Below are 15423 nucleotides of genomic sequence, written 5' to 3' on the forward strand. Positions count from 1 at the left end.
ATACCTAAATGTATAAAAAACGCTGTGTAAAGGTTTGCACGTAATACTTAATTATTAGCTATTAATATTAAAAATATATTGCTCAGGGTTCCAGTGAGTCGGTCTATCGAATCAGTGCGTGATAACTGTAAACAAACATAATTACTGACCGCGTCTTTCATACTTTCAATTTTTGTTCCCGTTTTGTAGACACTGTCAAAATTAATAAATATAATATAATATATCCAGAATAAACGATCACTTCGATTGGTACAACAAACCGAAACTGAAATCAGTATATAACTACATTTTCTAACTAAAGTGCAGCAAAATTTTGTATACAAAACATCCCGTACTAATAAATAAAATTTATATTTCCAGGTGTTCTAATTTGTAATTACTCTAGATGTATACATATATTTTAAAAACCTTAAGCACTAATGATATGTTTTATTTTGATATGTAAGAATTACATTCGATCACAACGATATGGTGCGTCCATATGTCTGGTAACGTTACCAGTTACCTAGTCCTCGGGCCAGCCGAGGTCTTCTCCTACGAGGTCGTAGAACCTCTGGTTGTGCTGTATAAAAAACTTCCTAAGCTTGGTGACGACGGCCGGGTCCACCCGCGGGTGCTTACGACCTTTAGTTTCACGCAGACACTTGTCCGTGGTGTCATTTCGTAAGCAGTAGAAGCCTTTAGTTTCGTTGAAGTAGAAGTTTCTTCTTCCTGTACAATAATAAAATAGACACACTTAAGCTGTAACCTATGACATGTCATTATATTTGAAGAATGTATATGTCGCCATTGTAATCATAATTCACTGTAAGATTTTGTTTTTCATTTGTCGTCGAACAATCTACACAATAAAAGCCAGTTTTGCGTCATAAGCGCTGGTTTGGCCTTGTACCTACATAAAACAACACTTAAAAGTCGTGATTTTTCTAAACTCAATACTTGCTGGTGAAAGTATTTTGCTTACTTACCAATTTTGTGCTCTAATCCAAGGAACTTCTCAATGCGCCGCAGCTGAGGCACTGGGTCTTCGATGAGCAAGTCTCCGTTGACTACCAGAATCTGCTCCCGTGGAAACACCTCCAGCCAGCGATGCAAGTACGCGTGGTACAATGATATGGCGATAGGCCTAGAACGATTTCATACGTACATTCCTTATATGATTCCATAGTCAACAAGAAAATTTCACACCGCTTATTGCGTTACCGCAAAAGACAGATTTAGCATATAGGTACAAGCTTATAATAGTATTTGTAAGGTGTAAGAGATTTACCTACTAATCAGCACTTTTTCAATTATTAAAAAAAATACAGAATACCTATTAATTTTATCCCATATATGTAACTTTAATAGTTATAGGCCACTAATCCAAAGTAGACCTACCTATACGCGACGTTGATGGAGCCATCGGGCGATATGGCGAGATGCTCAAACGGCTTGGCGGCGTCAGGCGCCGGATGGGATGGCGTCATGGCGTGCGCCGGGGCCGAAGGCGTGGCGCGGCTGCGCAGCTGTGTGTAGTCGGAGATGGCACGAGTCACCGGCTCGCGCACTATAAGGAGCAGCCGCACTGAGGAGTTCATGGCGCGGACCCGTTCTGGCACCTTGAGGGAACACAATATTGGTGATTTACCTGGTTTACTAACGAATGGGCCAAAAACGTTTCCCAAAGTGTCATATCCCAAACTATGTTTCCCAAATTATCATTTCTCAAAAAAATATTTGGCAAAACAACTTATCGCAATTTTTCAGTTAGCAATAGTCTTTTTTGGCAAGTTATTGTTTAGCAAATAATTACTTGGACAAGTTTCATTTTACCAAGTATTATTTAGTCAAATGTATCATTAAGCATAACTTACATGTCCCAAAATATTGCATGGTATACAATTTACATACCAATAGAGAGGAGGCTGCAGAATTTTATTTGGCTGGTATTTAACATTTTTACTGCCAAAAATATGTAGTAAATGATCACTAAAATTAAAACTCCATTTTAATGTAAAATGATAACCAAATTTCTTACATCTTGCAAAGCAAATAACACCAAAGTAACCATTGTAACCCAAAAATAGCAAATAACCACCAATATTTAAACCACATTTTAGTTTAAAATGTCATGCAATTTTTTTACATCTCGTTATCCTAGTAAATTAATTAATCCACTTCACTTCGTAACCTTTTTCTAGTACATAGTATTTCGTTTCTGTAAGGATCGCAGTTCTAACCTAACCTAACCCACTTTTCTAATAGCATTTTGTTTCTGTTCGGGCCACAGTTCTAACCTGACCTAACCCACTTTTCTGATAGCGGTTCCGTTTTGTGAGGATCGCAGTTCAAACCTAACCTAACCCACCCAAATTACGTAGAATTTAACGTACCTATATTAATATAACAAAAAGTACAAATTTAAATAGAGATGCCTATTTGCGAAATTTGCGAAGTGACAATTTGAACAAACATCTTTTTGGAATATAATATTAGCCAATAAAAAACGTTTGCTAAATAAGTTTTTGTCCTAATAACATTTGACAAAGTAAAATCATGCCAAATGATAATTTGACCAAATAAATTATTTGTGAAGTGTAACTTTGCTAAAGGTTCCTTTGGGAAATGAAACTATTGCGATAAGTTTGTTGGGAAGTGAAATTTGGCGAAAGGTATTTGGCCCAAACGAAAGTACACCGATTTACCTATAGGTATAGGAAAATGAATAGCACCATCATTAGACAATATACGCTACCCGTTTGGGCAGTGACCATGTAATTAATAAGAGCCAAAGTCCCCATGTGTACTTGTTACCTTAATTATTGTTAGTGACTGTAGCTAAAACTAATGGCACCATTGATCATACACGTACAGAGATATATGTATTTCGAGCCATTTTCGTCTATCTGTTCTGACAGTAAAGAAATCATTATGATAAACTGAGAATCAGAAACCAGAAGTATCTACTGGAAATTGACCTGTGAGCAATACCTGGGTAAGTGCAATGTTAAATTAGGCATGATTCTTACCTCAGGAGTAACGAAGTAACTAGGGCTCTTCTCTATCGTTATCTGCCCTTTAAAGGACAGTGGCATTTTACTTCTGTACCACTCCAGGCCCAGAGCGTAGTTCTCATCGCGATCAAAGAAATGCACTTCGCCAGACGCCTTCTGTACCATCGGATGAAGGTACAGCATCTCTAGGAGTGCTCGCGTACCGCACTTGCGGACTCCGACTATTAACGCCTGAAGAAAAAAGTTTCGTTAAACATGTTTAGTAGATTAAAAAGGGTTAGTACACTTAACAATGTTGTCAAGTTTGCAAAGGGCTGTGGTGTGGCGGGAGCTAATTTCTGTAAACCATCAAGTACGCGCTGTGTTTGCGATTCCATTAAAGCGGTGTTGGTTATAAGTGCAAAAACAACGAGCAGCGCTGTGCTATGATAAACAATTAAACACTGGCTGTTCAGTATTCCATCTTTTTCCGTGGTTCATAAATACTTGTTTTTTTGAGACTGAAGTAACTGACCCTAACACGTTATGGTTTTAAATGCTAGTTATTTTTTCTTCGTGTAAGTACCTATTTCTTTGTTTTACCTGTGGAAGCCTCTTCATCGGCCTCGGCGGCCTTGAGGGCCGCGTCCTCTTCCGTAGCGCCATGGGATGGTTGATGCTGCGACCGCCCATTTCTTGACTGTGCAGGATCTTGCGGCTCTCGCTCGCCGCGGACGCCAGGCTGGCAGCCTGAGGAGTTATACAATTATATTTCGCTACAAATAACCTTTAGTTTATTGGATACGTCCGCATGGTTTGACTACCAGGCGTACCTCTATTTTAATCCCAGTGTTATAACAATACAATTTCATATATTATATATAAGGAATATGTATTTTCAATAGTACTAGTAGTACCATAAAGATTAAATTATAAATCGACGTTATCAACGAATTAACTTGGGTAGTTGGGTACCTATGTGGAAATTCCAGTATTTATTCTGCCGATCCTGATTTACTGTAAAAAAATGGCATACATATACGAGTTTAAAAATTTTAAATCCCGCACACAGATTTTAGAAGTTAACCTGCCTAACCGTTCTATAGTGGTGTTCGTAAAACGAAAACTTGTTTGAAAATCAATCTCCACACGGCATCGAAAATATTCTGGCTGGCATGTACGAAAATAAACAGAAATAATTCAATACCGGATGGGTACTCTTTTCGTTGGCCGTGGAAGTAAACCTTAATTTGATGTTATTTTTCAATGAGCATTCATTTTAGTTTAAAACACCTTCAAGCTTCAGTTTGAGCACGTAATCCTGTAGACGGCGAGATTGTATCGGCATAGTCGGATCTCATTTAGATTATCCTATGTTTGCGATCATCCGATATCGTCCTGGGATTAACAGTCAAACAATTTCCTATATTATGTACGTTCACTTCAGCGTCTGCTTACGATGTTTATATCCATTGCTCCTTTGTGGATGCTTGTATCGATACAATAGGTAAAGCAAACACGAGCATATAATTGCCATATGCCTGATGTCAAGATGTTAGCAATAAAGTGGCAATAAAGCAATGAAGTCTGAGAAATTTGAGCGCAGTTAGTCTGTGATAACTATTACCTCTATTACGTACAATAATAATATTGCCAGACATTTTGATGTTTTGCAAAAGAAGCATTAGATGATTAGACACGTTTAGAGTTCTGAAAGACTATGTTTATGTTTAATGTATGTTTACTTTGTATTTTATTTGTAAAAATTTACTCTTTTATCTCATTTTAAACAGGCAGACACAAGTAGAGCGTACCTATATTGTGTGCTGCCGTGTATGCTAATCAAAAACGTCTAGATTATAGTTGCACGTCTTATTAGCAATACCTACATATCGCAGGAGAATACCTATCAATTAACACGAACTAATTGCTAATAACTATAGCGGATTATGCAACAGAAACCCACCGGAATTAGAGGGATATGTTCCAATTGAACTACTATATGATTCGGTGATTGGACATGTTAATGATGTTCCAGTATTCCACTTATTTGATAATCTATACGAATCGCATTCATACAATGGCTAAATTTGGATTGTGAATGGTAATTGCAGTGATTTAAACTACGATCTGTACCTATTTTGTTGTTGATTACCAAGCATTATTAACTGGATTAAACTGAAATTACTTGGGATACAAAAGCGGAAGACATGCAATTTTTTTTTACGAGCCCCGGGAGGTGTTTCATGAGTGATTGTGATGATAAAAGACTTGAGTGAGACGCATAAAAATAAATGAAAATACGTTGTTTAATACATAAATGTATTAAACAACGTATTTAAAATAATCATTTATAATTGAAGCAGATTTGATCTACGTGACTTACAGTTGCTTGACTTTAGGCAATTATTTACTTTGGTACACAGAAGTATACTAGTTAATGTGTATTTTTAGCTATTAAATACATTTTTGTGAAATTAATCTTTCGATTTCCTCGCCGATAAGGTTAAACAAAAAATTGTAAAAGGAAAAGGTACTTAATGCACGTGATGCAAGCTGAAACCTTTAGTGAAACCTAACCCCTTTTCCAGTTAAAACGTAGGAAGGATGCTTACATAATTAGTGATTCTCAACAAAGTTATGGTAACAGTTAATTTTAACTTCATCAAGTATACTCCTAGCTAGCAGGAACCTATTATGATTACATCTACAAAATATTGAGGCTCGTTGTTTATTTATGTTTATTACTTTAATTAAGTCGGGTGGTGCACTTATTTTAGATTTGAATTGTAAAAAAATAAAACCGGGATAAACGCTCTGAAGGAAACAGACTACAGGTCAACTTGGTGGATACCGCGGACTTTCGCCCGGTTAGTGATGAAAACAGAGCTTGTGTACCATAAAAATGTCCTAACAAAAGTATGGCGGCAACCCTTTGGATGGAAGAACAGCCGTCATAAAGGAAGGGCGCGGCGTTATCTGCGGGAGCAGCGCTTACGAACATTAATTACGATTACAACCAGTGCGATAGGCAAAGGCCTATGGTGCTTGGGCGGTGCACACTGCATTGTGCCAACTGAAATTGCTCACATTTTTGCACGAGTAACGAAACAAAATAGAAGCTTCTCTTATTTGTTGTAAATTTTTCGAGAACATTTCTAAGTTAATTGGAAATATAAATAAATAAAAGTAAGAAGTTGTCGAGGTTTTTCTAAAATAAGTACATACTGCAATATGGGGTTTAAAAAATGAATCAGCGTCAAGTTGCAAGTTTATCGCTTTATCATTAAGAGGGCATGCGTGATTGCTATGAACGTATTTATTTAAAACTAAATGGGTTTCATTGTACCAATTTTGGATATGATATGAATACTTATTACTTATTAAAATATTGCGGACAATTTCTAAAGGTACACCGGCTATTGTTGAGAGATCTTGGTGACACAGATTCATTTAAATATGTCCATAAGTTAATAAGATATGTGTCATTGCCCCAAGATCACTTCTAGACTTACTTATACGGTGTCCTGAGGCAGAAGTCAGCAGGAAAATAATAGTTGAAACGTTACAGGCAAAGGTTACAGAACAGTCGCCAACTATAATAGTTATGAGTTATAAGAATAAAAATCTCGATTAAACCCTCTGCAACTGTGGTGACTTTTTTAGAGAGATTATATTGATGTGGTGTCTATCAGACGTCATTTTCGATAATTCATTAAAAATAAACTAATGGCAAAATGATAACTATTGTTTTATATAACGATCATTCCATTTATAATTTAATAAATTCAATTGTAAAATAGGTTTGCAATAAAATACATAAGAAATATATAATAAACTTTAATGACATCACAGTTTCTCAAAAAAAAGATTTGGCGGTGTCTGATAGACCGCACATCAGTCGCAGAGGGTTAAATCAGCCGAGATTTGCTCGATAAAGCACTGCAGTGTAACATTTCGAGTCTGCCTGAGGGCTTGGTCGCCACGCCCAGCGGGAGCACGCATCGCCCGACCGGAAACCGAGCAGGCTTGCAAATAATTAGCAACCGATCGCCAGACGGATTAAGTATAAAACTTTAAATACCTACATTTTTGTTATATCTCTGGCCCAATATTACAGGGGTCTATGTTACATTTTCAAGATAGTTGAAATTCAACTTAATGTCACTATGACAATGTTCTTTCAGTTCGATAAAAGTGAAACATAGAACCCTGTAATATTGGGCCAGCGATATGTTATAGCCATACGTCGTTATCGCGGGAGCAAAAACAAGCCTGTCAAAGAACACATGTAACAGAACGTCTGTTTTGTAAAAGTGGAATATACTGCCTACACATTTAAACCTCTAAGATGTTCTTCATATCTAGCATAAAGTTTTCGCTGGAAAAGGTCAATTAATCTTGTATTTCACTTTGTAAACGTATACCTATAAGTCAACGTGTCAGTCAACTTGAAAAATAAGTCACTAATGTATTTAATTATTTATATCAGTATTTACTTACTTCTGAAAGTATTTTATGTGATATTAGTAAAATATGACCAAACTTTTATTTAAATTCGATTCTGCTACATTTTGAACCCATAGGTAAATATAAACGTTACTCGATAGGAATGTCACTTCTGTTATTATTTATTTGTCATAATCTTTCACTACTGTCAAATCGTTGTTGCCCCGCGATAACGACGTATGGTTATAGCCTCTGTTCCCTGAGTAAAAAATGTGGTTTGCACTATTGTAAATGTATAAAAAGTAGTTTCAGTTTTCAGGCGGCAGGCCTGCACGGATATGATGGTCGTTCTTGTCTACGTGACAGCGTGATAAAACGGCAGCCGTCAATTTCAATCGCCCGGTGTTAAAAGTGATGGTTATTATATCACGTGGATAAATACATTCATCCTGCCTGCTCAGTTGACCAAAGAAAAAACATTTGACTAAATTACTAATAAATAGTTTGTGAACTAGGTACTGAAAATATTATTACTACGGTTTTAAAATAAACCAACTAACATCTACAACTTTATGTGTTTGAATAAAATTTATTGTTTAATAGCTACTTCACCCGAGTTTTTCCATTAAAAATGCAATTTATGAATGTAAAAGATAACTTTGTATAATAAAAAAAAACAGTTATTTTTACAAAAACAAAAAGTTGCTCAAATAAGGCCGAGTACCTACAATTAACTGGGTAATATATTAAGGTCGTTTCATCGTTCAACCCTTGTTTAGTTAATTTAGTCGGTGCCCCTGTCTCGACTGATTTGTTGGATTGCTGTTACTGTGTTAAAGATAAACAAACAAATAGCACCCGGCTGATGGTATTAAAACCTATGGCACAAGGACAACGTCGTGGTAAATAGGATAATTTTATATATTTGCGTTTTCCGGGAAATTTATTGATTTTCGCCGTCCGACCCTTAGTTATGACTCAGCTACTAACTTCCCCTATGACATTAACAATGTGGATCGTCACCCTCGGCATGGACATACATAACAATATAATAAATAAAATAATATGCTTGTGTGTAGAGGCCATGGACAGAGGTGTGCGGGGTTTCGGCAGATTCATGGCCAATTCTTTTGAAATAATGGCTTCTCCAGCACATAATTTCCAAAGGAAGGAATATTATCACTCGAATATTTTTTTCTAAGTCGAAATTTATATTCGCGAAATATAAAAATCTGTTTCTAGTCCGACACACATTACATACTTTGTTGTCAAAGGCTTCGATGAAGTTAATTATATGGCAGCTGAGTTTTCTAATTAACTTACAATTTATACTTATAAGGCAATGTTACTTGCTCGGTCATCTGAGTAACCGGACAATCAAAATCATATTACGTATGACTAGGTATACGCTGGTACGATCACCAACACCCACCTTGAATAGGTAGGTACTTATCTAGTCTTGTCCAAAAACAGAGTAGCCAAGTGCAGGTTGTGACTTAGCAGTAACCACAAGAAAAATGGTGTGACATCAGCCGATATGACAATCGTACATCGATAAACGCCCAACGAAAATAAAAATGTATCGGGATGACAGATGCTGGAATAAATTTGTCTAAGTTTACCATTCGAAGGTAACCTATTATCTGCCACTGTCCCCCAAAACCCGTAATCGCCAAATTCTTCTCACCTGTATGCTGTAAAGCGCGCTGTCGTACAGCACGTGGAAGGTGAGGAAGAGAGAGAGCAGCGTCACGGACAGCAGCGCCGCCGCGAGCTTGGGCCGCGACACCCCCACCACGAGCACGCAGTCCGCCAGCTCGCCCTCTGCCGGCCGGAACGACGACCGCGGCAACCATCTACGAAAACAAAGGCGAAAAAGCGGGTTTAAACCCATTGTTTTATTTTGATAATGTTTGCTTGCCTAGAAATGAAAATAAATAAATATTACTAGGCAATATGCGTCGAAAGTGTGGTTGCTTGGCACGATCACGGACCTTAACTTTTGAGCCTTTTAGGGTTCGAGTAAATTTGTTCAATACTTAAGTATTAAGTGGTTACCCTAAGAAATATCCAATGTTAAATGTCTGTTTCGATTTGATATTGTCAGGATACCTACTCTTATTAGTGCATTCAAAATGCACTGCGAATCGTATCATAAGATCTCGTTCGAACTTATAGGACTATTGGTGTGCGCGCAATCTGGTTATTCCTATTCATGTGAAAGTCGTACCATCGCCCACACTGTTAACTGTACATCGGTGGACCTTATGCCTTTTGTAATAAGGTCCACCGATGTACAGTTAGGAGTGTTGTTGCTTGTATCATAGCAAAATTTCCAGTTTAAAATCGGCCTCAGTGACAACAAAACTTACAGAATGTCGAGCGGCAGAGACTGCGAGCAACTCCTATAGGTTGCTTCCGTGCGTTTGGTCGGCAGCGCTTGACTCATCTGCACGCGCGTCTCCATGCGGTCCCATCGATCTGCTCCCCCTATGTGGACATTGCGTATCACCTACGCCATTACATCTACTTGCATCACAGTCGTTGCTTCTATCTGTTACACGTCGATATGTGAAAATATGCCGCCATCGTTTTGTTTTTGTGACCAAAATCTGCAATAAAAAATTAAAATTGCCATACCTAAATATTTTATGACGATGTTTTCTTTAAATTGAGGACAGGGAAGGACTGTTACTTCGGCCTAGTAAACTGGACAAATTTGGTATTTGTGTATGTAAATAATGTCAAATCATAAAGTGATTCCCACCAATAAGTATCAATGAAGGCATACGAACGATATATTCGTATATATAACTATCATTGCATTATCCCAAAAAGGAAGAAAATTATATAGATACCTATCTCCTGACGATCTATGTATGTTTGTTAATGAAAGTTATGTATTACTTTATAACATCACCGCTTAATTGACTATTCGTATACCTTACTTAAATTTAAAGGTTTATGAACGGTCAATTAACTCCGTCAACGAAGGCAAGAATATCGAAACAATGGGACATTCTATACGAGGCATTAATACCTACGTAGGTCAGTTTAGTGATTACGTAAAAAGATTATAGGTGTACCTTCTATTTACATTTAAAGCCTTCAAGAAATTCTCGGAACTTGCAAGTTGATGCCGTGTCGTTAGGCTTAAGTATCACGCACTTTCTTCATTAAGGCTACAGCACACTACCTTAACGTTTGCCATTTAGCAAAATAGACGGGAATAGGTTAACCAGAAACACATTTCAATTGCTCGTTGTTAACAAGGTTGATCTAGCTTATTAAGAAGGGAGAAAGTTATACGAAAAAGCTATTAAGTTCATGCTTCGGGCGTGGCTTATACCCTTGTCTCCATGTCATTAAAGTAATGTACCTATCAAGTAACAGAACAAATAAGACGATGAAATATGGAGCGTACCTATGTAATGTGTAGCTAATTGAAATGATTTGGTTCAAAGTTTGGACACAGTTGCAAGACAAAATTTCATCAAAGCATACATGAATAAATGGACATGTCAAATGATGACGATGATGTCCTCCCAGACGTATCCGTCGACGGTGACACCCGGACAAATCAGGTATTATGTAAATTCTGACGTGCATGGGCTCGAACATGTCAAATATTATAGCAAGGAAGAAAATGCTAACATTTTACAATTGTAGCGACAACAGGCATATACATAGGTACTCATATGTACATGCCTGTATGTGTATATCTAAATAACTGTATAGGTACAGTGGGTATTTAATTACATGTCCGACTTCGAGAAGGAGTTTGATTGTCGTATCCATCCAACTCTGCTGAGCGTCGAGAAGTTTGTTAAAAATAAGTAGATATTCTCGTCCAGTAAACACGCAATGAGCGTCTACCGCGAAAAACGTTCGACTTATTGCCTCCCTGTCGCACTTGTAAATTCGTACATAAGTGTAACAGGGAGGCAACACGCCGAACGTGGTCCGCGGTAGGCCCACTGTTGCCACGGAATCGAGAAATAGTCATCTACAACAGGACTTGTAGAGAACATTGATCTCAATCAAGACATTGTCTCCTGTTCTATTTTTGTACCTGCACTTGTAGGTATTTCAACTAAGTAAATACCTAATTATTGCATGTTACCTAGATTATGAATTAATAAGATCATTTTCATATTAATTTATTTATGAACTTGACATACCACATATTTTTCATAATGTCAGCTCGGCCTCTCCCGCACCTGTAAAAGAAAATAATTGTTAGTTGGTGTTTTTCAAGATTTTCCAAGGTAGCATGACAAAGCAAGGTAGACTTGAGGTTAAAACCCTTTCAGGTATTATTATTCCTTTCCTCTTTGTAATCTTTTAAAAAGAGAACATTTTAAGGTAGCTATCTGCTATACATCTATCTTCGATTCGAGTTCCTTCTCAGAACTTACAACACAGGTAGGTAATGCAACATACAAACATATTACAATTATTTTCAATTATTCGCCCATTGCCTGTTAAAATTCTTCCTTTAACTGGAAGAGATCCCTGAAAGGGATAAGTTCGCCTTTGTACTAATGATGTGTGTTATTTCATGTTTTATGTTTATTTTTGTATAATAAAGTATTTTAGTACTAACTACTATTATTCCCAACTCATAACTTCATCCAAATAGACACAATTATCTATTTTCCAAGTGAAAATTACATTTCGAAGTTGAAGCGGGGCACGGGGTATTATGCTGGATAAAATTAAAGTTAGGTTGTAAAGTTGAAGAACACGAAGGTAGGAAATCACGGCCGGATTGCGGACTATTGCGGAGTGCGCGACACGAACGAACGCCCGGTTTACGACCGTGGTGAAATAAGTCCAGTTCACACGTTTACACCTTTGTTGTGCGAATTCTACGTTCTGAAGAGTCCTAATATTGTACCGCTGAACTTATTTAATGTTGCAGCTACGTGCCAGCGGTTGATATTGCGACTGTATAGTTTTAGTCATGTAATTCCAACATTCCGCATTGTCTCCGCGGCGTCAAAGAATGAGAAACAAAAGTTTGCGATTGCGGGCTTTCCTGTACGGCTACCACCAGTTTTGACATTGACATAACGCTCACGTTTAAGTAACTTACTTTCTATGCATCTCGCTCGTACTCGCATATGCGAGCAATAGTGGAAGCGAGATGTACAGAAAGTAAATTACGTAGACGTGAGCGTTATGTCAATGTTAAAACTGATGGTAGAGGCTCTGGTGGCTCATTCTCGTTTTGTACGTTATCTCTACGAGTGTATGATGTTATTTGAAAAATATTTTAAATTGTGGGTTGTCGAACGCGTTTGAAATTCGTGTTCGACGATTACAAAGAAATCTCTAGCCTGTTGGACATTTGTAGTATAAGTATGTTACTTTTTTTAAACAGACTTTTAACAGAAATACAACAATGCTAACCCCGTTCTGTATCCACTTGAATTTTTATATTCTAACGATCATTTAGTATAATATGTACTAATAATGTATGGGTAGTATATACAAAAATTGCTTAAATATTCCTGGTTCGTTATCACGTTGTATCCAAAACCTTGTACAATGCAGCGAAGTGTTTTCAATACATTAGCTACTATCTATTCCAGTCAATGCACACCATGCGATTTTATTAAATATTTATGTAGAAAAGAAGGTCAAAGGACTTCTATAAGTTGCAGCATTTTCTCAAGACTCGCTACTGGCGGGTACTTACTTTTACTGAATCATAAAAACTCTGCTGCGTGGAAAATTGAAGTCCATTACATTTACATTGTATGAAATATACAACTTTAAACCCTTTTTAAAGCCCTACTGAACCTTTTCCATATAGAATAAGACTGTTTTATAAAGCTTTGAAGCTCCTTAGAAATGGGGCACGTTTTGCTTTTCGAAATAAATACGTATTCAAGTTATGAATACAATTGTGAGGCAGTTGAATATTTTCATAAGAATAGGTCAATCATAAATACATAGATGACTTCCGCGAGCAAAGTGTGTCTTTTTAAGCATTTTGAATATATCGTTCTATTGTAAATAAAACATAATTACGTTATCTAATCTAATATCTTTAAACGAGCAATTCTTGTTTATTTATATACTTATATATTTCGGGGACCTCGGAAACGGCTCTATCGATTTCGATGAAATTTTCTATATAGGGGTTTTCGGGGTCGAAAAATCGATCTAGCCAGGTATTATCTCTGGGAAAACGCGCATTTTTGAGTTATTATATGTTTTCCGAGCAAAGCTCGGTCTCCCAGATATTGAATTAAGAACAGAGACATTTATGGGAAGAATTTTATTAAGAAAATAGAATTTTCCCAGCGTTAAACGTTACCACATTACACGAGCTCTAACAGCATCCTGAGGGCATTTGAGGCAAGGTTTGACTGTCAGTACTTAAACCATTGCCATATATGATACATGTGCTGACAGGCAAACCAATATACAGTATTATTAGGTATGTAGAAATAAAAGGCGGTTTATGGTACTGTGTGTAGCTTAATAGTTGTAGGAACAGTAATTATTTATTTCATACTGCTACTAACACATGTATGTACTTAATGTATTATAAAATTTAATATTACCTAATGTTAATAAATGTTATAATTAAAATGTATATGGACCTGGTCTGAAATAAGAAATAAACAATATATTATATTATTAAATCAGATTATTTAGGTACGAGTATCTTATTGCTGTAATGGCTATAATTTTATGAAATACACAAGTAAAACGGTTTTTTTTTAATCTCCACTTCTTAAAAATCGTCATAAAATACAACTGCGTGATAAAAACGAATCACCTTTTCGTATGTAGTTGAGTAAAAAAGAAGTACTACAAAGGTTGTTCACTTTGCAAGATAAGAGCTTCCTATTTCTTCTGCTTATAGTGCCCACGTGACTGCCGTCAATTGACGTTATGACTTTTTGTAACGACTTAACTTTAGAGAAAGAGCAGTAACGATAAAACATAAGAGAAGATATAAAACTACCGATTTTAGATAGGTACTTGAATTACTTGAGCAGAAAGTTTTATGAGAAAAGGTAAGATCCTTTGTCTGCAGGGCAAAAATAGACAATGCATACACGCTCCAAGCCACGTAACATCGCTCGCTCGCTTATAAATATAGTATTTAAATATCTCTTAAGAGTGCTAACATGGGATATAATAGTTTTATAAAAATATAATAAGTTAAAAAGGTGTCTTTAACGCCTCAAAATTATTATCATTAAATCATTATGTTTAGTTTAAGTATTAGGTAACGTGGACATGTGTGAGTGCTTTACGTGTATATTTATTTTATTGTTAAAACAATAACATTAAATTAGAGGGCACGACTCTTAATTTAAAAGTTAAATGGACCTTAAGATCATATGAAAGAATACTAAAATACGCTTGCTATAAGAGACTGAATAGTGAACGTGTGCTGAAAGAACCGGCTTTTAATCAATTAATACAGTAAAATTATACATTTAGCGTTTGCGTCAAATCCGGTAGTTCTGATTTTTGCAGACTTATTTATGATGTTGGTCCAATGAATAATGCAAGTTGGTGACCTCGGGCGCCGAACGCAACAAAGTTCCTAAGAATAGGAAGAAATATAGCAAAGATTGGACCTGGGGATGCGACCTTTCCCCTCCCTTTTTGGGGGGTATGCATGGTACGATCTCGTAGCTACTGGGCCAAATCAGCTTTGTTTGACCTTAGGAACAATCGTGCCAAGCGGCATCGCCTAAGTCAAAAGTGCATACTCACTTAGCTTACGAGCTCAATTTCAAAAAAATCTAAATATTTAAAGTCTTTATCTCGGAGACTATTCAATCTACAGAGACAGTTCTAATCTCGTATTATAGCAAATTTAGTCTTCTTTAAAAACGTCTAAGGAAGGTACTATAAAAAACTAGTCCTTTAGGGTTAGAATCGCCCAAAACTAAATAAAAACCGAAATTTTCGCAGGTTTTTCGATTTTTGACAAAGTTGCGTTCGGCGCTCAAGGTCACAAAAT

At 36.6% G+C, this 15423-nt stretch overlaps 1 protein-coding gene across 1 annotated transcript in view; it reads right to left on the minus strand.

Moving 5' to 3' along the window:
* Positions 1 to 338: 338 nt before the first annotated feature.
* The window catches only part of LOC134793156 (heparan sulfate glucosamine 3-O-sulfotransferase 5), a 38444-nt gene continuing 23359 nt past the window's right edge, over positions 339 to 15423 (minus strand). The window contains exons 2-9 of the mRNA XM_063764738.1: positions 11606 to 11644; positions 9797 to 10036; positions 9112 to 9280; positions 3579 to 3725; positions 3012 to 3227; positions 1381 to 1601; positions 969 to 1126; positions 339 to 711 (exon numbers count right to left, since the gene is read on the minus strand). Of these exons, the coding sequence (XP_063620808.1) occupies positions 506 to 711; positions 969 to 1126; positions 1381 to 1601; positions 3012 to 3227; positions 3579 to 3725; positions 9112 to 9280; positions 9797 to 9891 (1212 nt within the window). The 5' untranslated portion in view covers positions 9892 to 10036; positions 11606 to 11644 and the 3' untranslated portion in view covers positions 339 to 505. The remainder of the gene's footprint in view (positions 712 to 968; positions 1127 to 1380; positions 1602 to 3011; positions 3228 to 3578; positions 3726 to 9111; positions 9281 to 9796; positions 10037 to 11605; positions 11645 to 15423) is intronic.

The sequence above is a fragment of the Cydia splendana genome, chromosome 8, assembly GCF_910591565.1.
Source record: "Cydia splendana chromosome 8, ilCydSple1.2, whole genome shotgun sequence".
NCBI classification, from domain to species: domain Eukaryota; kingdom Metazoa; phylum Arthropoda; class Insecta; order Lepidoptera; family Tortricidae; genus Cydia; species Cydia splendana.